Raw genomic sequence first — 25202 nt, 5'->3', positions numbered from 1 at the left:
TGAGGGTATTTACCAGCATAACTATGTCAGGGATGATTTTCCACACTTTCTAAAAGATGAAGCTAGGCTGTCAATTCTGTAGTGTAGACCTGGACTAATGAATGAAAGACTTCAAAGGATGGAGAGTACACCTCATCTCTTTTAAGTTGTCAAGTGGGTATTACCCTAATTGTTAAAAATTTGTGACTCATTTCAAGTTTGAATTTCGCTAGCTTGAATTGCCAGATATTGGATCTCATTATGCCTTTGTCTGATATGTTAAAGAGCCCTCTTGCAACAGATATCTTCTTTCTGTGTAGTTACTTATAGACTTGAGCATGATCAAACCATCTCTTAACTTTCTCTTCGATAAATGAGCTGGTGCACGCTTGCCCTGCACTGGTTCAGCAAACGTTAACCTCATGCCAAAGAGGCCACACCTCCTCTGCACTGCTGGGCATAAAAGCACAGGGATGACATGCATTCCAGCCGCCAATCTGCTGAAGCCTGTGACTAGGATTGCCAGATAATCACAAAAAATACGGAACATGCTTAAGAAAAAATTGGTTGAGCAAAAAAAAAAAAAAAAAAAAAGTTGTTGTGCAAACAAAAAAAAAATGCACATACACAAAAGAGTCCTGCACCTTTAAACCCCCTCCCCCCCCCCCCGCCCCCGGCTCCCCATGCCAGACACAACACACACCAGGAGAGGAATGTTTTCCGTCCAAGAAAAAAAGAAAATACCGTTTCTTTTTAAACCAGACAGAAGCCGCAAATATCGGACACCTGGCAACCCTACCTGTGACCATGGGAGTCAAGACTCTAGGCTGCACCACTCCAAAGCTAAGGGTGGTTGGGTAGACTCAGCCCCGGGGTGATAAGTGATCCCAACCTAGAAGTGATCCCAACCTCAACACAAGAGGGGACATGTTTGTCTTGCAACAATAAACTAAATAGATCAAGCGGCGAGGAGTCCTGTGGCACCTTCTAGACTAACCAAAGTGTTGGAGCATAAGCTTTCGTGGGCAAAGACCCACTTCGTCAGATGCATGTAGTGGAAATTTCCAGAGGCAGGTATAAATATGCAGGCCAGAATCAGGCTAGAGATGACGAGGTGGATCCAGTCAGGGAGGATGAAGCCCAATACTTCCAACACAACACTGAACAGTGCAGTGACACACAGATACCTTCCCACCAACAGCACAAGAAGAACTCCACATGGACTCCTCCTGAGGGTCGAAATGACAGTCTGGACCTCTACATAGAATGCTTCAGCTGACGTTCACAGGCAGAAATAGTGGAAAAACAGCATCACTTGCCTTGTAACCTCAGTCGTGCAGAATGCAGTGCCATCCACAGCCTCTGGAACAACTCTGACATTATAATCAAAGAGGTGGATGAGGCTTTTTTTTAAACAACTAACAAAATCATCCAAAGCCCAAGATTTGGTGGTGATGGGGGACTTCAACTATCCAGATATATGTTGGGAAAATAACACAGCGAGGCACAGACTATCCAATAAGTTCTTAGACTGCATTGGTGACAACTTTTTATTTCAGAAGGTTGAAAAAGCTAACGAGGGAGGGGAGGGGAAGCTGTTCTAGATTTGATTTTAACAAATAGGGAAGAACTGGTTGAGAATTTGAAAGTGGAAGGCAGCTTGGGTGAAAGTGATCATGAAATAATAGAGTTCACAATTCTAAGGAAGGGTAGAAGGGAGAACAGCAAAATAGAGACAATGGATTTCAGGAAGGCGGATTTTGGTTAGCTCAGAGAGCTGATAGGTAAGGTCCCATGGGAATCAAGACTGAGGGGAAAAACAACTGAGGAGAGTGGGCAGTTTTTCAAAGGGACATTATTAAGGGCCCAAAAGCAAGCTATTCCGCTGCATTGGAAAGACAGAAAATATGGCAAAAGACCGCCTTGGCTTAACCACGAGATCTTGCATGATCTAAAAATAAAAAAGGAGTCATATAAAAAATGGAAAGTAGGACAAATTACAAAGGATGAATATAGGCAAACAACGCAGGAATGCAGGGGCAAGATTAGAAAGGCAAAGGCACAAAATGAGCTCAAACTAGCAACAGGAATAAAGGGAAACAAGATGACTTTTTATAAATACATTAGAAGCAAGTGGAAGACCAAGGACAGGGTAGGCCCACTGGTCAGTGAGGAGAGAGAAACGGTCACAGGAAACTTAGAAATGGCAGAGATGCTTAATGACTTCTTTGTTTCGGTCTTCACCGAGAAGTCTGATGAAGGAATGCCTAACATAGTGAATGCTAGTGGGAAGAGAGTAGGTTTAGAAGATAAAATAAAAAAAGAACAAGTTAAAAATCACTTAGAAAAGTTAGATACCTACAAGTCACCAGGGCCTGATGAAATGCATCCCAGAATACTCAAGGAGCTGATAAGAGGAGGTTTCTGAGCCTCTAGCTGTCAACTTTCGAAAATCATGAGAGACACGAGAGATTCCAGAAGACTGGAAAAGGGCAAATATAGTGCCCATCTATAAAAAGGAAAATAAAAACAACCCAGGAAACTACAGACCTGTTAGTTTAACTTCTGTGCCAGGGAAGATAATGGAGCAAGTAATTAAGGAAATCATCTACAAACACTTGGAAGGTGGTAAGGTGATATGGAACAGCCAGCATGGATTTGTAAAGAACCAATCATGTCAAACAAATTTGTAAAGAAACAAATCATGTCAAACCAATCTGATAGCTTTCTTTGATAGCGTAACGAGTCTTGTGGATAAGGGAGAAGCGGTGGATGTGGTATACCTAGATTTTAGTAAGGCATTTGATACGGTCTCGCATTATATTCTTATCAATAAAGTAGGCAAATACAACTTAGATGGGGCTACTATAAGGTGGGTACATAACTCACTGGATAACCATACTCAGAGAGTAGTTATTAATGGGTCTCAATCCTGCTGGAAAGGTATAACAAATGGGCTTACTCAGGGGTCTGTTTTGGGACTGGCTCTATTCAATATCTTCATCAACGATTTAGATATTGGCATAGAAAGTACGCTTATTAAGTTTGCAGATGATACCAAGCTGGGAGGGGTTGCAACTGCTCTGGAGGATAGGGTCATAATTCAAAATGATCTGGACAAATTGGAGAAATGGTCTGAGGTAAACAGGATGAAGTTTAATAAAGACAAATGCAAAGTGCTCCACTTAGGAAGGAACAATCAGTTTCACACATACAGAATGGGAAGCGACTGTCTAGGAAGGAGTACGGCAGAAAGAGATCTAGAGGTTATAGTGGACCACAAGCTAAATATGAGTCAACAGTGTAAGGCTGTTGCAAAAAAAGCAAACATGATTCTGGGATGCATTAACAGGTGTGTTGTGAGCAAGACACAAGAAGTCATTCTTTCGCTCTACTCTGCGCTGGTTAGGCCTCAGTTGGAGTACTGCGTCCAGTTCTCGGCACCGCATTTCAAGAAAGATGTGGAGACACTGGAGAGGGTACAGAGAAGAGCAACAAGAATGATTCAAGGTCTAGAGAACATGACCTGTGAGGGAAGGCTGAAAAAATTAGGTTTGTTTAATGTAGGAAAGAGAAGATTGAGGGGGGACATGATAGCAGTTTTCAAGTATCTAAAAGGGTGTCATAAGGAGGAGGGAGAAAAATTGTTCATCTTGGCCTCTGAGGATAGAACGAGAAGCAATGGGCTTAAATTGCAGCAAGGAAGGTTTAGATTGGACGTTAGGAAAAAGTTCCTAACTTTCAGGGTGGTTAAACACTGGAATAAATTGCCCAGGGAGGTTGTGGAATCTCCATCTGTGGAGACATTTAAAAGTAGGTTAGATAAATGTCTATCAGAGATGGTCTAGACAGTACTTGGTCCTGCCATGAGGGAAGGGGACTGGACTCGATGACTTCTCGAGGTCCCTTCCAGTCTTAGTATTCTATGATTCTATGAGTGCCAGTGGGGTGCATGCCCTGGACATGCGGTCTACATCCAGATACCAGCGAGCTACACTTCAAGTCACCAAGCCCCAGCACACCACCTTTGGACTATGCAGGTCTGTGGGCCACCTGTCTGTTGGTACAGAGGGGTGAACTCTGGCATGATGCCCCTTGAGAGGGGGAATGCTATGCCCAAGAGATCCTGCTATGCCTTAAACCTTTCTGCAGAGCCTCCTCTCTACAGTTGAGCAAGGTAATGAGAAGCAGATGCAAGCAGTACATAGTATTGTTAATTCCTAGCCCTTCTCCCACTTGCATCATGTAACTAATTAAAGGACACCTCTACCTCATGTCACCTTGCAGTATCAAAGCAAAATGAGTACTTACTAGAACTCCCCACTCTTGCTTCAGGAGTGTCAAAGCCAGAGTGCTGAGACTGGCTAGACCCCTCTGGAGACTTTGAGAGGTCCTGGCTCACCGCACCACCAAATAATCATGTCACCTGACCCACATTCTCCAACTCAATCTTCTCATCCACCACTTCATCCTTGGAGTTGACTCCACTGGCCACTGCCTCCAGTTCTCCTGAAGTATCCACAAGACTCCTGCCATCTCCAAGGATGGTGTACAGCTTCTTGCAGAAGCAGTAGGTCTTTGATACTGCAGCAGAGCGACAGCTGGGCTTCCTTGCCTTCTGGTGCACCTGCTTCATGTCCCTGATCTTAGCGCGGCACTACTACAGGCTTTTTTCATGGCCCTTTTTAATGCCACAAACAATATGCTCAGCGGTATCAAAGTTTGTATGGCTGGATCAGAGCTGTGACTGCACTGCCTCTTCTCCCCAAAAACCTAACAACGTTGGCGTACTCCAAATGGGAATGTATGTGTCAGCTTGGAAGATGCTATGTGAACTCTCCATGCTGAACAAACAGAAAGCATAATTTCAAAAATTCCCAAGGCTTTAATGAGGGAGGGGTGCATGCCTATTTACTTGACTCTAGAGTCTAGAGCAAAGGAGTTGAAACTGCTGACTAGAGCAGTCATGATGGGCATTGCAGGACACTTCCTGGAGAGTACTTAGGCCAGCAAAAGTAAGCACAGTGTCTACAATAACATTGCATTGCTCCAACTTCTTTGCAAAAAGCTCAAATACCTCTCATTGTGGTGGTTTTATTATGCTGCCACAGCAAGAGAGTTAAATTGGTGGAAAGAGTATTGCAGAGTGTGTCTCTCCACTGTTTTGTCAACAAAAACTGACTTTTGTCCACACAACTGTGTAACTTAGGGCATGTCTAAACTACATCCCTCTTTTGAAAGAGGTATGTAAAGTAGGCAGATCGAAAGTGCAAATGAAGCAGGGATTTAAATATCCTGTGCTTCATTTGCATAACTGCGTCACAGTATTCTTTTGAAAAAGGGTATTTTGAAAGTGAAACTGCCATCTAGTACAGGATCTTTCAAAAAAGGGTTTTTTTTCTGAAAGAACCGCGTCTAGATGGCGGTTTCACTTTCGAAATACCCTTTTTCAAAAGAATACTGTGATGCAATTATGCAAATGAAGCACGGGATATTTAAATCCCCACTTCATTTGCACTTTCGATCTGCCTAATTTACATCCCTCTTTCAAAAGATGGATGTAGTTTAGACATAGCCATAGACAAGGCCTCAGAGAAACAAGGTGGGGGAGGTAATATCTTTTATTGGACCAAATTCTGTTGGTGAGAGACACAAACTTTCAAGCTTACTTAGAGCTCTTCTTCAGGTCTGGGAAACCTACTCAGAGTGTCACAACTAAATACAAAGTGAAAGAGGCTGTTTAGCGTAACTAGTTACCATTTATTTCCTGGGACTATTCCCGGGACTATTCACAGTAAAGTGTTCCATTAACATTCCTCCATTCATGGGAGGAAAGGCAGCTGGTGGGAAGGGGTTGTTAGTAGATTATAGATTGTTGTAATAAACTGTAAATCCATAGTTTTTAGTGTCTAGCAAAGTTATGAATCTAAACTCTCAGGTTTGTCATTTGAAAGCATTGTGCAAGGTTCCTTAGCACCTGAGTCTGTATCTGACCTATCAGTCCTTGATTGCTAAATTGGCTATGCTAACCCTTTCTACGGCCCTGTTCCTATAACTGTATCTGCATTGGGAACTTCCAGGGACCACGTGGATCCTGCTGAATACAATGGTACAGTACAGAGCTCTTGGGAGTTACTTCAACAATGAAAGATTCAAGCCAAGATGTGACTTGCTGTGGGGCCGACAGCCTCACTGGGCCCCTAGTCCTCGCAGGATAGGGCCTCAGGCAGAAGGGGTGGGACAGAGAGGGGTGCACCTCCTCTTGGCAGCCCTCAGTGCTGCTTGGAGCACACACTGCTCCAGCAGCAATTTAAAGGGCCAGGGGCTCCAACCACCACTACTGCTGCTGTAGTAGCAGCGGTGGTAGCAGCAGCTCCTGGCCCTTTTGTATTGCTGGGTTCCAGGGCAGTTGTCCCCTTTACTGCTCCTCTCTCCTGCATCTCCGGTTGACAGGCCTGATGACTTGTAAACTGATGGAATCCCTTTTAACCCTTGACACACTGTAGACAAATATACCCGTCCTCTGTAAATTATAGTAAGATATACACACTTACCTACACTTCCTAACTGATCTCACAGACCACAAATGTCTCAATCCCCACATGACCACAGGAAAAGCTTCTCCTCTATCAACACTGAGATCCATCCATTTCTTTGCCAGCCTCTCCCCTGCCCCCATCTCACAGCTTTTGTCTCAGAGATTCAGTGCACCATTTGAGAGCAATTCTCTAACTTAATGCCAGAGGTTTGGAAGTCCTCCACTAGAAAGGGAATATCAATGCTGTAAAGATGGCTTAAGCTACCTTTGCACACCCTAACTCTGTTCTTGTGCAAAGGACAGCTCAGCCACAATGGAGTTTTTAATCTGCATGTCAGATTTGTATATATTTTCTTTTTTAATGTGTTAAAGAAAATCCTGCTTTATCAGACACACAGACAATCACTGGGAGACTATATGTCTACTTTTCCAAGATAGTAGATTTTTCTTTATACTCTCTTACCTGTGCAGGCGCTCCAGCTCTAACTGATGTTCTTTAAGTTTTTGTTGATATTTGTACTGCTGATCCTTTTGTTTCTGGGTTTCCTTGACAAGCATTTGTTGCAGTTTATCTAGCTGTATCCTAAGATCGCTAACTTCTACCTGTTTAGCATTTTCAGCCATTTTCAACTGAGTAAACATGGCATCGTAGCGCTCCAGCTCTCTGTCTCTCTCTTCGAGAACTCTCAGATTATAAGTGAAATCTTCTTTTAACCTGTTGAATTTTGTATGCATTTCCTGGAGCTGCTTTCTGGTATCCTGCAATGTTGTTTTCTGAAAAGTGAGTTGACAAGCCTGGAGCTCTTTCCATTCTTGTTCTTTCCTCACAAGAAGTTCATTCAGTTCTTTCTCCATTTGTAACATTATTAAACCTACAATAGAAAAAAATTATTGATTGGAGTCTGAAAAGTGAAAATGTCTCCTCTCCAACCATTCACTTCTCCAAACTCCATTTATTGTGCTTCATAATTAGCTAAATGTCTTATAAATTCAAAAGGAACTTTAACTTTTTGGTCATGGCTAAGAGCAGGAATTTACTTATCTTACATACTTATATGACCCCAATATCACAATATCTGACAGCCTCACAATCTTTTAAATGTAAATATCCTCATAACACCTCAATGAGATGGATAAGTACTATTATCCCTAGGAAACAGATGGAAAACTGAGTCAGAGGAAACTGAGACTTGCCCAATGACACACAATGGAAGTCTGTAGTGATGCAGGACATTTAACTGAAGAGTTCTTAATGAAAGAACAGCACTCAAACAAGGGAAGTGAATGGGTAGCTGGATAACCAGGAGCAGCCTGTCAACTTTTCAGAGCAGTAGCTTCCTCCACAAGCACAGATAAAATTTTCATAATTTTGTATTATTAACACATATCTAAGAAATTGACTGGGAGTTGAAAAAGCAGGAAAAAATTCGTATTTCTGTTTCAGTCTATGAATCAAAATGACAGTGGGAGTAGGGATGTTAAAATTTCAATTAGCTTCAGTGGAGTAGCCGAGTTAGTCCTTAACACGAAAAACTTAAAAAAACAACAAATAGTCTTTAAAGCGCTACCAGACTTGTGAGATTCTGTAGCCTGAACTGTGCAGGGGGTCAGACTAGATGATCATAATGGTCCCTTCTGACCTTAAGGTCTATGAGTCTATGAGACTAACAAAACATGTAGATGGTATTAGGAGCTTTCATGGGCACAAAAAAAAGCTCATGATACAATCTATATGTTTTGTTAGTCTTTAAAGTGCTACCAGAGTACTTGTTGTTTTCAGTATTTTTTTGTTTAGTTAAAAAAAAAAAAAAAAAGGTGCCAGTACTCCAGGGCAAAAGTTGTTGAGCTCTGACTGGAGGTGCCGGTACTGCGTATCAAGCAATACCATCACAAAAAAAGCACTGGTTGTTTTTTAAATTCCAATTAATCAGCTAATCGAGTAGTTGATGGAATTCCCATCAACTACTCGATAAGGGAGGTGCTTGCTATCCCACAACTCTTGTATATTTCAAAGGGAGAGACCCAGTGGAAACCCATGCCAGCAGGGACCAAAGTAGTCCTCTGTTTCTCTTCCTTTGAAATGTACAAGTGCAGCAATCGAACTGGAGCAAGCAGGACCGTTTCCCACTGCCCTCTGCCTCCCCTGCCTCCCCACAGAGACGGTGCTGGGGGGTGCTTTTAAGCCGGATTTGTGATTCCCCCTCGCCCCCCGCTACCTCTCTCTGATAGAGGTAGCAAGGGGGAGGGGGAAAGCAACTACCTGATAACCATTTGCTTATCGGGTACTCAACTAGTCACTAAGTGGGAGTGGGGAAGATGAGAGCTAGTTGTAAACGTTTTAAGGACACCGTACATTTAGTTTTCGGAGAATTAATTTTTTCAAGTTTTACAAACTCTAAAAAGAGTTGAAGGACAGCTGTCACCTGGCAACTCAGGAGACTGCTGAAACTGCAAATGTGAAACATTTCTGTAACATTTAGTTTAATAAAATAAAAGTGCTATTGTCTTTGATTTAGTTCTTATCATCCCTAATGTACTGCTGCTGTACCTGCAGCTTGACATAGGTAACGACTATTAGGCACTATTTCCTAAATTAATAAAAATCAAGTTACCTAAAATATTTACACAAAGTATATTCTCCTAGACATTGAAAAATGCTATGCTGAGTTGTAAATTAGCACGTTTTAGTGATCAGATTTGCACCCTTTTTAAAGAAATATGTGAAGTATCAGGGGAAACTTTATATAATCCAATTATTTTAATCACCTTGATTTAAATCACTCTGCATTGCAAATAATTACAATAATTTAAATTATTTTTTAATCTACTGCTCAAGATGTGCACAAGCCTAAATTGAATAATCATGTAAACTTGTTATAATCCTTGTCCTTTATTGATCCTCTTCCTTCTATTTGTTAGGCTCACTATTTATGTCAATAGTGATAGAAATGTAGCCGTGTTAGTCAGGTGTAGCTGAAACAAAATACAGGACTATGTAGCACTTTAAAGACTAACAAGATGGTTTATTAGATGATGAGCTTTCATGGGCCAGACCCACTTCCTCAGATCAAATAGTGGAAGAAAATTGTCACAACCATATATACCAAAGGATGCAATTAAAAAACAGTTCTAATAACCATCTTGTTAGTCTTTAAAGTGCTACATAGTCCTGTATTTATGTCATATCTAGCATATTACAAATTCATCTGGTCAATCAGTTAACTGCTTCAACCTTAGGTTTAAACCAGGGCTGAGCAAAATACGGTCTCGGGGCTGGATCCAGCCCACCAAGCCATCATACCCAGCCTGTGGATGCAGCGGGGAGCCTCAGGCAGACTCCCCGCTTGCTCCACGCTGCGCCTATTCTGCTCAGAAAAGTAGCTGCCACAGCTTTTTCTCTCTCTCAGCTGTGAGCCTGGGGGAACAGGGAGTGGTGCTCCATGCGCTGCTCTCGCCCTCAGCACAATCCCATTGGCTGATTTCTGGCTAATGGGAGCTGCCTGTTTGAAGAACAGGCAGCATGGGAAACACCACTCCCCCTTCCCTCAAGCTCTTATTCACCAATGCGCACGGCTCCTGCAGCCTGTGTGTGGGTGGGGCAAGCAGGTAGGCTGCCTGAGAACCCTGCTGTATTGCTTGTACAGGCAGTCCCCGGGTTACGTACAAGATAGGGACTGTAGGTTTGTTCTTAAGTTGAATTTGTATGTAAGTCGGAACTGGTACATAATGTAGGGGAAACTCTCGCCAAACATTTTTTTTAGTTTTGGATAGCATAGGGAAAGGTTAACTCCCCTCTAATGTTTGTTTTGCTGTCTGTTCCCCTGTTCAGAAGATTTCACATCTATTTCTGTCCCTGTGACAAACTCAGGACTAAAGGAGTAACTCATCAAATACCAAACAGCTCTGCACCATGCTTTGAGCTAATAGCTTTATTTCCACACACCACCCAGGGTTCTAGGAGGAGGGTCCTTTTTTTAACACAATGAGGCCAGCACTTTGTTTGTTTTGGTGGAGTCTTTGTTTGCCCAGGGAGCCCAGCATGTATAGGGGGAGGAGGGGCGGAGAGGCTGCTTTTGTCTGCTGTTCCGCAGCCTGTTGCTCAGGGGAGGGGGCAGCCTGTTGCTGGCAGGGGGGGGAGGGGGGAGGCGTGCAGGATGCGAGGCCGCAGGGGGGGGGCAGCGGGCGTGGGGAGGCACTTTTCCTCTGCCCGGCAGCTCTGCGGGATCCCTGTCCCTGCGGCCAGCTGCTGCAGGCAGAGGCCAGTTGGAGCCGGCCGAAGAGAAGGAGGAGGTGGATTCTAGGACCCAGGTGAGCGAGCCCCGGGGACGCTGCTGCGCTCCGGGAGCCCGGCATGTATAGAGGGGAGGAGGGGCAGAGAGGCTGCTTTTGTCTGTTCGGCAGCCTGTTGCTCAGGGGAGGGGGCAGCCTGTTGCTGGCAGGGGGGTGGGGGGGGGCAGCGGGTGTGGGGAGGCACTTTTCCTCTGCCCAGCAGCTCTGCGGGACCCCAGTCGGAGCCGGCCCGAGGAGGAGGAGGATCCTAGGACCCAGGTGAGCGAGCCCCGGGAATGCTGCTGCGCATGTGCGGGAGTTGCCTCACCTCGTTCGTATCTAGGGATCCGACGTAAGTCGGATCCACGTAAGTCGGGGACTGCCTGTACTCTAAGTTTGTACTCCAGGATGGCCTGGAGTCACCCAAGCAAGTCTCCAGGCCAGAGCCTGCCTTTGGCACTGTGGCTCCTCCCTCCCCCCAACTCTCTGCCCCCCCCCCATTCCTGCCTCCCTACTGCCCCATAAGCCAAACCCTCTGTCCCCCTCCTGAACCCATACGCCCTCCTAGATTCTGTACCCCAATTTCCTACCCAAGGTCACAACCCAAAACCCTGCACCCCAGTCCTCTGCCCCAGGCCACAACAACCTCCTGCCCTAGGTCACAAACCAAACCCCTGCATTCTAGTCCAGTGCCTCAGGTCACAACCACCTCCTTCATCCAAACTCCCTCCCAGACCCCACACCTCTTCCTGCATCCCAATCCCTTGCTCCAAGCTCCCTCCTGCACCCAACCTCCATGCCAAATGCTGCACCTCCTCCAAGCGAGGCCCTTGACCACTTTCCAAAATCTTAGAGTGGCCCCCCATAAAAAATTATTTCCCATCTCTGGATTAACCAATGAATCAGGATACCGCTCCCAACCCCTCTCCACATGGGACTGCTGCTGCCAGTTCCCCACGCAAGGGGGGAGCAGCATAAGGAGCCTGCAGCCCTGTGTATGGGGGGCCAGCTTCTGCTTCTGGACCCCCCACATGCAAGGCTCCTGGCTGTTGCTGCCAACCTCCCCACAGGGCTGAAGCAATCCTCCACTTGCGGCAGGGTATGGGCAAGGGACTACTCCCGAGTACTGGATAACTAGTACCCAGTAAGAATCACCTGGTAAGAAATAGTAAAAATAGATCATAGTCTCTGCTCAGCTGCTTTTCCTATATGGAGTCAGTACAGATACTCTCACATCACAATATTATTTGAATCAGTGAGTACAGATAATCCGGCCTGTATAAGCATGGGGATACAGAGAAAAATATATTAAATAAGCATGTCTTTCCCATGGTGACTCTTTAATCATCTTAAAATGCAAAACAGATTTTCAGATCAGCAAACCTGATAACATATCCATGCTCCAAAGAGATGTCACTGTTAAACATGATTTCTTTCCCCACAGAGGTTTAAAATTCAGTCTATGAGTGTCAAGATGGAAAACGATAAACAGCATAGTATCCTGAGGAAGTTTTGTCTTTCTTTGACAAATCATATAGTAACTATTGCTAAAGGAATCAATGGTCTGGATAGGTTTTCAAATTGTTGTCACTCATTTTGCCACTGTCATTACTGTGTCCACTAAGGAAAGCAAAATTAAATGGAATACTTTCTTCAACTTCTATTTGATGGTTGTATATATATGGAGATGGTATTCACGATACTATAATACAATCCCTCTTTTTACATAATAGGCAGAGATAAATATTTCCTACTAAAAGCAATATTACTTTGCATTTATAAGTACAACAAGCACAGAAGAAACACTGCTTATCTGATAACATTACAGAAAGGTCTGTTCTTTTTATAACTCCGTTACTCCTTTTAGCTGCTGCTGCTCCAAATGCATTTGGCTGTTAACAGAGCCACAAACATTAAGTAAAATACTTCTAATGTGAAGGAACAAATGCCAAGTTTACACACAGAAAGTAATAATATTATCATTAGTTCAAAATCCAATAGTGGGCTGAATCATCTGAAAACATTTCAAATTGTAGTGAACAGTGCTTTGTTAAACACAAGAGGCTTTTGTGCCAGCCCATAAACAGAGTGGTATCAAAACGCTTTCATAAGTGCTTTTTAAAAAAACCTGACACATGCTTCATTGGCTAAACTTAGCCATAGAATCTTTAGACAGTTAGAAGGGAGCAAAAATTAAATATTCCATGTACTGCCACTATTACCTCCTTATGAGTATCAAACTGAAGTGACAATTTCTCAAAAGGAGGTTAAACAGCATGAAACTTAAGAGTACAATAATATTTAATTGTACAGGCTTTTTCATTTAGAAAAAGTGGAAAAACACGCATAGAAAGTAATTAATGAAGGAAAAATGTCATTTATTTTTTAGTTTGTTCTATCCCCTCAGTCTTTCCTTCATTTGGATAGGGGATGAGGAAAGCTTAAAAATAAAGAAACTAAAAATACAGAAACTGAAAATGGGAAGAAAGCATTTGCTTCTGAGAGCAGGAGTACTCACAATATGGAGTTCCTACAACTATATCAGGTGACCACAAAGGTGTGGTGAAAACTGCTGCATTCTTTTATACAGAAGCTGGGACAATATACTGGATGTCTCACAATCAAGACTGAGTTCAGAGTAGTGTAAAGACACAGCCCAGGTGGCACCAATAATTATTTTCTAATGATCATGGATATACGCAAGATTTCCATATTCATATTGCAGGGTGTATATGCAACTTTTGATACAAGAAACAACAAAGTACTGATAAACTATCTTCATAACACAGCAGAGGTAGATCACAACGGTTCCAGTCACTTGCTCTCCAGTTGAACCCAAACTCCGGTCATCTGAAGAAATGCCCATGAAAGCTCATGATACCATCTACATGTTTTGTTAGTCTATAAAGTGCTACCAGACCATTTGTTGTTTTTTAAGTTTATCCAAAGAACAATGATGGGTAAGTGCTTCTCTTCCCCAAAACCTCTGCCATGCAGACTATTGCTAGGATCCAGACTATATAGCTACACGAGACCACTTAGACTGAGAGATGCTCATTTGCCAAACAAACATCTCTCTCATTTCGCACTAATCCAATGACTGCAATTACTAAAAATATTGCAATGCCTATAAAAGGACAGATGGCAGCTGCCTCAGACCAACCTGGACAAGGCCAAATGATGCTGGCTAAAAGAGGAGAGAGCACTTAGAACAACTAACTAGAATTCTGTCTACAGCTCCCTTTTTTCAGAATGGGGTCCTGTTTGAATCGCTTAAATTTTTCTCAATAGGTATCACTTGTGGCTAAAAGCAGGTTTTTTCAGATCCAGAGTGCAACCCTTATCTCTTCCTCCCAGATGAGAAGCTGGCCACAGTGATCAATGCATCTGTCACATCCAAGACTAGATTATTGTATTTCAGTGTATTTGAAGCAGGATGTGAAAACAATACAAAACTCAAGAATAACTGTGAATTCTCTATTGTTTATGTGTTCATGAGCACATAGAGATTTTATTTCAGTCCCTCTGGTACCCCATTCATTTCTACTACCAGTTTAAGGGCTTGATCTCAAATTCAAAACCATGAGTTAAATCCCAGCTACATGCATTTCAATCTATGAACTGAAACAGATGCCTTTCTCTGCGTCAACACGTACCACAAAACAAAACACGTAAGAGCCAAGGATGAGGTATTCTCAGGTGAGAGAATCCAGGATCCAGCTATGGACCTGAGATTATGTTAATCCAAACTCTAATGCTTTTATGAAATACTACAAAAACTAATAGATTACTTCAGGGAACTCCGATGTGAGCTGAAGAAGACTGTCCAAGCAATCTTCTTTGAGATTCCTCCTGTCCCACAAGTAAAGGAAGGCAGAAGATTCTGGAAGTGAATGACAAGCAAGAAAAGTGGTATAAAACAGATATTTTCTGGAATATGGATCCTATTTTTCTGGAAGGAAGGGGTTATGTAGTTTGACTGGCCTCCAACTCAGTAAAAGGGAGAGCCATCTCCTTGGGGCCAGGCGAGTAGACAGGAAAGGATTAAACAAAGGGGGAAGGTAAAAAGAGGGAAGAAATGGGCACTCTGCACAAAATCAATATGTTGAGAATGAAATTAATCAAGAAATCAAAGAACATGAAAAGAAAAAACTCTTTAATAATCTATACACTAAAGCTACTAGACTGGTTAACATACAAGAGGAACTGAAATTCCTGATCTGTGAGCATAAATTCAATCTCATTGATATTACTGAAACCAGGTGAGATGATTCACACTGGAATGTTAAAGTCAATGTTATAATGTATTTTGGAAGGATCAAGTAGGCATAAGGAGAAGGAGAGTGGCACTCAACATACAAAAATATTACATATTTCCAAAAACAAAAGGAAAAACTATGTAGCACTTTAAAGACTAACAAGATGGTTTAATAGGTGATGAGCTTTCATGGGCCAGACCCACTTCCTCAGATAATATTCTGGAAGAGAACTGGCATGACCATATATACCAAAGGAATACAATGAAAAAAGTGAACACATTATTAAACTGACAAATCAGATTTAGTACAGAAGATAGAGTGAGGGGGAGGGAGGGAGGAAATCGCTATTTGAGTCAATGAATAGCTAATCAGGGGTGAACTGATCAAATTTTATTTGCATATTCATTTTGCAAATGATGAACCTGCAAATAAAATGTTGCCCGTCTGCCAAAAGCCCAGCCTCCAGAGCCCCCAGTCCCAGCCCTAATCCCTAGAACCACTCACCCCTCCACTATCCCCCAGTGCCAGCCATTGACCCTAGAGTCCCCTGCACACAAGCCCCTCAGTGCCAGCCTCCTGCCCTCAGAGCCCCCCCACTAGCCAGCCCCCCCATCCCAAATACTTCTGTGCCAGTCCCCCATCCCTTAGAGACCACCTACACCAAACCCCCCAGTACCAGCCTACCATTTCCAGAGCCCCACTGCACCCAACCTCCCACAGAGCCTCCCCAATGCTTGCCCCCCAATATTAGCCCCATCCCCAGAGCCCCCCAGTGCCAGCCCTGCCCCTCCACTACTAGCTCAGCCTGCGGAGCCCCCCAGCACTAACCCCACCCCTAGAACCCTCAGTGCCTGCCTCGCCGCCCTCACCTAGCTATGCACTGCTGCCTGTGTCCCAGCAGCTCTGGGGGCTGGGACTGAGGTACACCATCCAGTGCTGCCCTTCCGACTGTGGCTGTTGGGAGAGGTCTGTCCTGCCCCGCCTCTCAGGCAACCAGCACCAGGCAGGGGCGGGGTCTCCTCTGACTTCAGAAGAGTGCTTCCCTGCATGGCAGGAGGGTCACATGGAGCGGGGCCTCCTCCCGGCCACAGAAGAGTGCGCTCTTCCTTGGCTGGGAGGAAACCCCGCCCCTGCCCAGCACTGGCTCGCTGAGAGGCAGGGCAGGACATGCCTCTTCCAACAGCCACAACAAGAGCAGTGTTCTTCAGCCCTGGCCCCCAGAGCCACCATGGCCTGACAACCAGAAGCCTGCAGCCAGGCAGAGGGCCGCAGCCTGGCGGTTGGGAGCCACTGCTGTAAGCATGCGGGATAGTGAGAGGGGATAGTGTCAGCAGATGCCTCCATCTGGCCATGGCAGCCTGGCTCCAGCCCCCCTCTGTCTCCTGTGGTCTGTCCCCAGCCGCCGTGCTCCTGAGGCAGATCCCATGGCCCAGCTGCAAGAGTCCAGTCATGGTGGCTTTGGTTGGTCTATCTAACCTGTTCTTAAATATCTCCAGTGACAGAGATTCCACAAACCCCTTAGGCAATTTATTCTAGTGTTTCACCACCCTGGCAAGTAGGAGGTCTTTCCTAAGGTCCAACCTAAACCTCCCTTGCTGCAGTTTAAGTCCATTGCTTATAGTCCTATCCTCAGAGGCCAAGGAGAGTAATTTTCCCTCCTCCTTGTAATACCCTTTTTGATACTTGAAAACCGCTATCATGTCCCCTCTCAGTCTTCTCTTTTCCAACTAAAGAAGCCCGATTCTTTCACTTTTCCCTCATAGCTCATGTTTTCTAGACCAGGGAGGCCAACCCATTAAACGAAGACAGCCGAAACACTGCCACCATCTTGCCACACTGAACAGCTCCTTTGCACCTGGTGAGCAGAGACCCCAGGGCTGTTTCTAGGGGCGCTTTGCGAGCCACGGTGGAGGGGGCTTCGCGAGCCGCACTTTCAGGGGTGAAGAGCCGCATGCATCTCACGGGTTGGCCACCCCCGTTCTAGACCTTTAATCATTCTTGTTGCTCTTCTCTGGACCTTCTCCAGTTTCTCCACATCTTTCTTGAAATGTGGTGCCCAGAACTGGACACAGTACTCCAACTGGAGCCTAACCAGCGCAGAGCAGAGCGGAAGAATGACTCCTCGGGTCTTGCTCACAACACTCCTGTTTAGTTCCAAGGGGAGGATGGGACGGGAGGGCTGGGCCTCCCCGCCTTCGATAAGGGGAGACACGGCACGGGGTCTGGGCACCCCAGCTAAATGGGGGTGGGATAAGACATGGGAGGGGCGCCCCAGCTAAATGGAGGTGGGGCAGGACACGGGGGTGGGTGCCCCGGTTAAACAGAGGTGGGATAAGAAACGGGGGGAACGCCCCGGTTAAATAGGGGTGGGGCAGGACACAGGGGGCGCCCCGGTTAAATGGGGGTGGGATAAGAAACAGAGGGCGCCCCGGTTAAATGGGGGTGGGATAAGAAACGGGGAGTGCCCCGGTTAAATGGGGGTGGAGCAGGACACAGGGGGGCACCCTGGTTAAATGTGGGTGGGGCAGGACACAGGGGAGCGCCCTGGTTAAATGGGGGTGAGATAAGATTAAATAGGGGTGGGATAAGAAAGGGGGGCGCCCCGGTTCAATAGGGGTTGGGCAGGACACAGGGGGCACTCCGGTTAAATGGGGGTAGAATAAGAAACGGGGGGCGACCTGATTAAATAGGGGTGGGCAGGACGCGGGGGGGGAGCCCCGGTTAAATAGGGGCGGGGCAGGACGCGGGGGGGGAGGAGCCCCAGTTAAATAGGGGTTGGGCAGGACACAGGGGGCACTCCGGTTAAATGGGGGTAGAATAAGAAACGGGGGGCGACCCGATTAAATAGGGGTCGGCAGGACGCGGGGGGGAGCCCCGGTTAAATAGGGGCGGGGCAGGACGCGGGGGGGAGCCCCGGTTAAATAGGGGCGGGGCAGGACGCGGGGGGGAGCCCCGGTTAAATAGGGGTGGGATAAGAAACGGGGGGCGCCCCGGTTAAATGGGGGCGAGTCAGGACGCGGGGGGGGTGCCCCGGTTCAATGGAGGGGCAGGACGCGGGGGCGGGTAACTCACCGGTTGCTCTGACAGGCGGCAGCGGGTCCTCGCGGAGCAGGCCCCGTCTCCATGGGAACGCTCCGGGAACGCGCCGCCGCGCAGCGCCCGGGCTCCCAGCCCCTTCAAGAGCGCTGAGCCCCAACGCGCAGCCTCGCAGAGACCGGACCCGCTTCTGCACCAGGCCGCCGCCTGCAGCCAGCACCGAAACTGCCTCCCTCAGCCAGAAACTCAGGCAGGCGGGGAGGGGTGCGGGCTCTGCATGTTCCTGGCACCATCCTCCCGCTCCTGGGTGTGCAGGGCTCCTTAGACCTACCAAGCAATCAGGCTTGTGTCTAGCCAATAGAGGTGAGTGCATGATGCAGGAATAGGGGTTTTGTTAAGGAGATTTTGCTAGGAAAGCATAATTTAAAGTTATTCTTAATATATCCAAAAACCAAAATAAGATCTGAACTCATCCTCTTCCTCCTCCTGTAATCGATTAACTGTCAGTGAGATGGAAGAAGCAAGATGTGAAGCATCATCCACTTTAGTGACTCATCTATCTGGCAATTATGTGGTTAATTCACTGACATGTTTGTTCACTGATGATTTATCTCAAGTTTCCAGGTTACACAAACTGTCCTGCCAGACTAAAGAGAATTCATGCTTCCTTTTTCCAACCAGAATCTCATAGAAATTAGCACTGTCTGTAATAGAGGTATATTGGATCTTAAAACAAAAAAAATAAAAAAGTTGTTACATTGTTACTGATGCAGGCATATTTCTTATTTGGATCATAAAATAAATACTTTAAAGACTAACAATACAATGTTCAACCCATCACTAAGGGACTTACAGCCACCGAGATTTTTCCATTAATAATTGTTATAATTATTCAGTGCTGAGTTATTTGCCAGCTATTTAATTTGACTAATATATATAAGTTGACACCTTTCTGAACTCAAGAACAGGATTTGTCTCAAACCTTAAAAAAAAGGCTCTGGTCCAAAACCAACCTGGGACTCTTTTAGCCCTAAAAGAAAACTTTTCAGAAAGTTCTAAGCATGTGAAAGTTTGAGATACCAGATATAATGAGATACCAACACAATCTTTAGTAAATAGTAGTCCTACCTAAGCATCCACCATTGTAACAAAATGCACATAGTACAACTGTACGCCATGGCTATGTCTACACGACAGAAAAACATCCAGGGAACGCATCCGCTTTTTCAGAACAGTTTCTGAAAAACTGTGTGCATTCTTTCAGAAGCCCTGTATTCCTCATTTTATGAGAAATAAGGGATCTTCCAAAAGAGGAGGTTTTTCCCACATTTGGCCCCGTGTAGATGGGCCAAATGTCGGAAAAGCCTCTTCCGGAAAAAAAAGCAGAAAAAACGCAGTGTAGACCTAGCCTAAGTGCTGGTCCACACAACAATATAGTGCATGGCAAGCTGAAGTGTACAGTGTTCGAGTTCACTACCTACTAGCTGTGGACTCAGTTCCTGTGAACATTCTTTAGCGTGCTTTGACTTTAAGGGTGTGTCTAGACTACAGGGTTTTTTTTAAAAAGTGGCCTTTTTTCGAAAAAACTTCCCCTGCTTCTAGACTGCTGCCACGTTCTTTCGAAAGTAAATTGAAAGAATGCGGCAGTTCTTTCGACCATGAAAAACCTCGTTTTATGATGAATAACGCCTTTTTTTGAAAGTGCTCTTTTGAAAAAAGGCTCTATGTAATACAAACTGCTTTTTTGAAAGAGAGCATCCAGACTGCCTGGGTGCTCTCTTTCAAAAAAGCGGCTTGCTTTTTCAATAGTACTGGTCGTAGTCTAGATGCTCTTTTTCTAAAGAGGCTTTTTCTAAAGTATCTTTCGAAAAACCCTCTTTCGAAAGAGGATTGCAGTCTAGACGTAGCCTAGACTGTACACAGTAACAGGGTCCACATGGCAACTTAATACAAAGCAGATTAGTGCACTGTAGATTTACACTCCAGCTTTCTTTATACTAATTCTGTGGACAAACTCTAAGGCCCAGGTCCTCAAAGGCAGCACTCAAGTCCATATTTCACAATAACTACAGGTGTATGAAGTCATGCCTTTATGACATAGCTGGATGATGGTGTTGAAGCCAGAAGAAAGGGAATAGTGCCCTTATCTATGAATCCCTAGCTGTCCCCTCTCTTCTGGAGCAAGGTAGACCTACCAGATACAGCTGGGAAGGCAGAGTCCCAAAGATCAGTCTTTTCTTTGTGGCTCTAGGTGCTCCATGGCTCTCCCAGCCTAGACTGTGTGTCAGAGGAGCCTACCAGGCAGGCAGTCTCTCAGATTGAGAAAGACAAAATGGAGTCTGGGATCCTCTGCCACAGAGAGCAACTCACAAACTGCACCATCTTCTGCTGCTGCACCTGTAACCTGACAGCAGTAATCAGCTCCACCCAAGAGAGGTGTTGGCCAGCAAGCTAGAAACCTAAGCATGAGTCCTGTTACTGGACCAATGGACCATAGTAGTGGACTAAAGGTACAGTTGCCCTGAACTGTTTAATCAAACAGACAATGAATCAGCAATCCTCTCTTGCAACAAATTCAGAAGTACTGCATCACTGGTGACATCATCACCTACAACTCTAAAGCTACATTTCCTGATTTTGCAAGTGTATGAAATCTTTTTTCCTTTTAGTGGTTGCCACAGTTCAGGGCAACTGTGGCTGTATTACTCCACTGCGTTCAGCAAATGCACCTGTGCTTATGTTTCTGTTTCCCTGGCCATCACATATTTGAGTTGGAGATTGATGCCTCTGTCTGTCTTTTGATCAGGGTTTTTCTAAGATGCACTGTTTCCTGTCTACATTGAATTCCCCAGCAAGACAAACTGTCTCAGGAGCCCTGCTTTGCTTTTCTCAAGCTATAAAGAGCATAGATTGTCTCAGTTCTTTTTAAGCAAGCACATTTTTAAGGTGAAAGTATTACCTGGATATTACAAACAATAAATGAAAGTATGCTCATGCCAGAGATCACCCAAATGCGAAAAAGATCAAACAGATAAAAAGCACTTCAAACTCGCTAGGCAGTTGTTCTGCTCTTACAAGTTCATGACAAACACACCTATGAATCTGGAAATCACTTCTTTATATAATTTGGGGCTGTGATCTGAACTCAATTAACAGGTGATCAGCACACAAAATATCCCCTCTTCAGGCTAAAAGTACAACCAGAGGAATTATATTCATTTACACTTCCCCCTAGATATTTCCTGGAAAACCCACTTCACTTTTAAAGGTTCATGTTGTTTCAAGTTGTCCTTTCAAGCGCACAGTGCGTCAAGGTTTATGTTAGTCAGGTCTCCTCCATATACTTATTACATATAATCCCATTAAACTACAGAAACATTTGTATTTTTAATACACTGAACTCCTAAGATTCTTAAACATAATTCAATAAGATTTATAACACATGGGCAGTGAGTGACCCCATGTCTTGGGGAGGCAAGCCCTGCAGCCCTGTCCCTTCCACCTGAGGCCCCATCTCCTCTATGCCCACCATGGCCCAGCCTTCCCTCACTGCTGGCCTCTGCCCAGTCCCCTCCATGGGGCAGGTGGCTCTTGCCATCGGCTCTAGGGTAATGCCCCCAGCCCAGGATTATGTAGCCCCAGCCTGCGCTGGCCTTCGAATGCCAGCAGGCATCACAACTGCAGTCTCCCCTGGCTAGAGAGATTCAAAGAACGTCTCCAGAGATGGAGGTGGGTGGTGTGACCACAACCTACCCCAGCCAAAGCTCAGGGGAACAGCGGGCAGCATAGCTGTAGCCTGCCCCAATCCTGGAGCTGCAGAGAGCTGGTTGATGGCATGGCTGCAGCTTCCTCTGGCCCCAGGCTTCCAGCAGGCACCATGGCTCCAGCCTCCCCCTACCGCAAGGTACCAGAGACAAGAGCTGGGAGGCACAGCCCCAGCCTGCCTGTTCCATGCCTACTATATGGTCTCCAAAAATGCCCCAGAACCAGGAAGTCACCCCCACCAGCGAAGTCACTAGCCCCAGCATGGGGAAGGCAGGTGACACTGCAGGTCCCAGCCTCTGTCACTGCAAGAGCAAATGGGAAGGAGCCTGGGGGACTCTGGTGGACCATGGGTAGAGCCAGGTGAGGCAGTTTGAGAAGGCATTGCCCTCCCCTGCCTATGATGCCCTCCACCCATGTTTATACAGGCTATTGCAGCAAGTTGCCGTATCTGCCACAGTAGTAATGGGTAGGAGTTAACAGATAGACAGATTCTCTATTCTAATTGAGGTATGCTCAGTGCAACAAGAGAGTAACAGGGCAAAAGTGACTTAAAGCCATCTTTCTGGCATCTGTTTTTGAGGCCTAGCCCCTGATGTGAGTTAGAATACAAGATGATAAACTCCACAAATAGTTTCGCAATGGAGAGGGAGTTGGCTACTGTTTGTAAATATTACATTTTAAGCACTTAAATGCAAAACCATTATTTTAATACTACACTGAAATGTAATTGAAAAAGTAATATATGCAGAAGTACTGTTCTCACAGCTGTATTTTTGCCATAATATGCATAATAATATGGCTTTTCATTATATGATCATAGAAACCTGATGAATATAATTCCATATTAGTAACTAATGCTATACAATATTGGTGAGCAACCTACGTCATATGGGCTGCATGCGGCCAACTGGGGCTCCACCTGTAGTCCACTGACCCCCTGGCTGCCCTCTTCCCCCACAAGCTTCTGGTCCACTGGAGCACCAGAGCCCATATTTCCTCTTCCTCCCACTCCTTCCCAACATTCTCAGAGGAGACATGAATCACCTTATTCACCCTCCATTTCTGCTCCCCCTCCACCCTTCCAGAGCTGGAATGCTGCAAATCAGCTGTATGCAGCATTCCAGCTCTGGGACTGAGGGGGAAGAGCAGGTACTGAGAGCAAATTAGGCAATTTGCAGCTCCTCTGAAAGTACTGGAAGGGAGGGGGAGGAGCAGGTAAGTCTGAGGCTCCTGTGCCCCAGTGTGGGAGAGGCACATGGAGGAGTCCAGTAAGGCCGCATGTGGACCCCCAATGAGCTGTGGGCTGCGGCCCACTGAGGTGAAGGAGAGTCATTTATGTTGCCCACTCCCTTTCTAGAGCTTCAGAGGGGTAGTCAAGTTAGTCTGTAACTGGAAAAACTTAAAAAACAACAAATAGCCTAGCAGCACCTTAAAAAACTAACAAAAACATGTAGATGGTACCTTACACATCTTAATGACTTAACCAACCGGTGCTTATAGAGGTGCAAATTGTTCTTATCAGCCTCTTGTAACTTGAACAATCCAATTCACTATTTTGTTTTCTCTTATTTCCCCCCCACATACTCACCTTCCCTTACTTATTCTTGGGTCTGGACTTCTAATACTCGGGTCATCTGAAGCAGGGCAGCATTATGACTTTTGTGGGCCGTAGGCACTTTTGCCTTCGTGGGCCCCTTCCTCCATAAACAAAAAATATTAAAAATTATATTTTACGACTGCGTTGGTATAAAGACAAATATAATCCAGGCTGGATTATATTCGTCTTTATACCAACGCAGTCTAAGTATGTATCTCACTTATTGCGAGAAGTAAACTGCGCTGAGGCTAAGTGGGCCTCCTATCCGCCATCATTCAGTTGGCGCCTATGGCTGAGGCCATATTGGCCATACAGTTTACAGTCACTAAGCTTCTCACTATAGTACAAAATAATAGTGCATATATCAAAGTGTTCTCTGTTTTGATTACTTAAAAGGTACGTATTATAAGTAATTTCATCAGTAAGTTATCATCTATTTAGGTTAGGGATTACCTTATATAAATAATTTATTAATTTTGCAAATACAGGATTGTTATTCACTAAATACGTGTGAATAAATTTGAATGGTATGACGTGCACATGTATATTTTATCATGTCTATATTGTGTGCTTAATTATAACATTTGAAAAAAACGGTTACATCTCAAATATACTCATCATATTTCAGAACTGATAAGTAGTTCCATAAAATTATTATATGTATACATGTGCAAGAAATTATTCAGTAAAAATGCAAAAGTGTATTACTGATGGAAATTCCATTACGGTGTAATATCCGATTGTTGAGTTGAGCTCTAACTTCCGATTTGAATTATTGCAATTAATAATATAATATAAACAATTAAATTTTTAAATACTGTGATTTTTTTTGTATTTTAATACAGAATTTTTAGAGATATGATATTAATTTTTATCCTTGCAGTTAGAAATTAAAACATTTTCGTGGGCCCCTAAAAGTATCGTGGGCCCTAGGCACTGTGCCTACTGTGCCTAATGGCTAGGTCGGCCCTGATCTGAAGAAGTGGGTTGTACCCATTAAAGCTCATGATACCATCTACATGTTTTGTTAATCTTTAAGGTGCTGCAGGTGCTACTAGACTATTCGTTGTTTTCTAAGTTTTCCCTTTTCTAGGTTGCCCAACCCTATCTTGGTAATAGTTTCCCCAATTATCACCTCTAATACCATTAACTCACAAACATCCCACTCTCCCTACCTCTAATATCATCAATTCACAGACACTTACCTTCCTTCCTCCCCCCCCCCCCGCATCCCCCTCCTGTTCTGCAATGTGATTTGTCCTTTTCATATTTGTTCTTTTTTTTTTTAATTGTATCCTTTGGTATATATGGTTGTGACTACTTTCTTCCACTATTTGATCTGAGGAAGTGGGTCTGGCCCACGAAAGCTCATCATCTAATAAACCATCTTGTTAGTCTTTAAAGTGCTACATTGTCCTGCATTTTGCTTTAGATTGGTATGGACGCTTTTCTGCAAAAGCACTTTTTGCGGAAAAGCGTCCGTGCCAATCTAGACGCGGTTTTCCGCAAAAAAGCCCCGATCACCATTTTCACGATCTGGGCTTTTTTGCGGATAACACTACTGTGCTGTTTACACTGGCCCTTTTGCGCAAAAGTCTTTCGGAAAAAGACTTTTGCCCAAACAGGAGCAGCATAGTATTTCCGGAAAAGCACTGACGATCTTACATGAGATTGTCAGTGCTTTTCTGGAAATTCAGGCGGCCAGTGTAGACAGCTGGCAAGTTTTTCCGCAAAATCATCTGATTTTGCGGAAAAACTT

General features: G+C 44.8%; 2 protein-coding genes across 3 annotated transcripts in view; one reads left to right on the top strand and one right to left on the bottom strand.

Annotated features, from left to right (window-relative positions):
* The window catches only part of CCDC57 (coiled-coil domain containing 57), a 173555-nt gene extending 155308 nt beyond the window's left edge, over nt 1-18247 (bottom strand). For both annotated transcript variants that reach the window (XM_089771854.1, XM_089771855.1), the window contains exons 1-2: nt 18118-18247; nt 6981-7389 (exon numbers count right to left, since the gene is read on the bottom strand). In XM_089771854.1, the coding sequence (XP_089627980.1) occupies nt 6981-7381 (401 nt within the window). In that variant the 5' untranslated portion in view covers nt 7382-7389; nt 18118-18247. The remainder of the gene's footprint in view (nt 1-6980; nt 7390-18117) is intronic.
* SLC16A3 (solute carrier family 16 member 3) overlaps nt 18238-25202 on the top strand; it is a 56645-nt gene continuing 49680 nt past the window's right edge. Inside the window, exon 1 of the mRNA XM_006137281.5 lies at nt 18238-18444. The gene's annotated coding sequence lies outside the window, so the exon portion shown is untranslated. The remainder of the gene's footprint in view (nt 18445-25202) is intronic.

This window comes from Pelodiscus sinensis, chromosome 20 (genome assembly GCF_052426305.1).
Source record: "Pelodiscus sinensis isolate ZL-2025 chromosome 20, ASM5242630v1, whole genome shotgun sequence".
NCBI classification, from domain to species: Eukaryota; Metazoa; Chordata; order Testudines; family Trionychidae; genus Pelodiscus; species Pelodiscus sinensis.
Note: the sequence above shows the minus strand (reverse complement) of the source record. Positions and strands in the feature narration are given on the sequence as shown.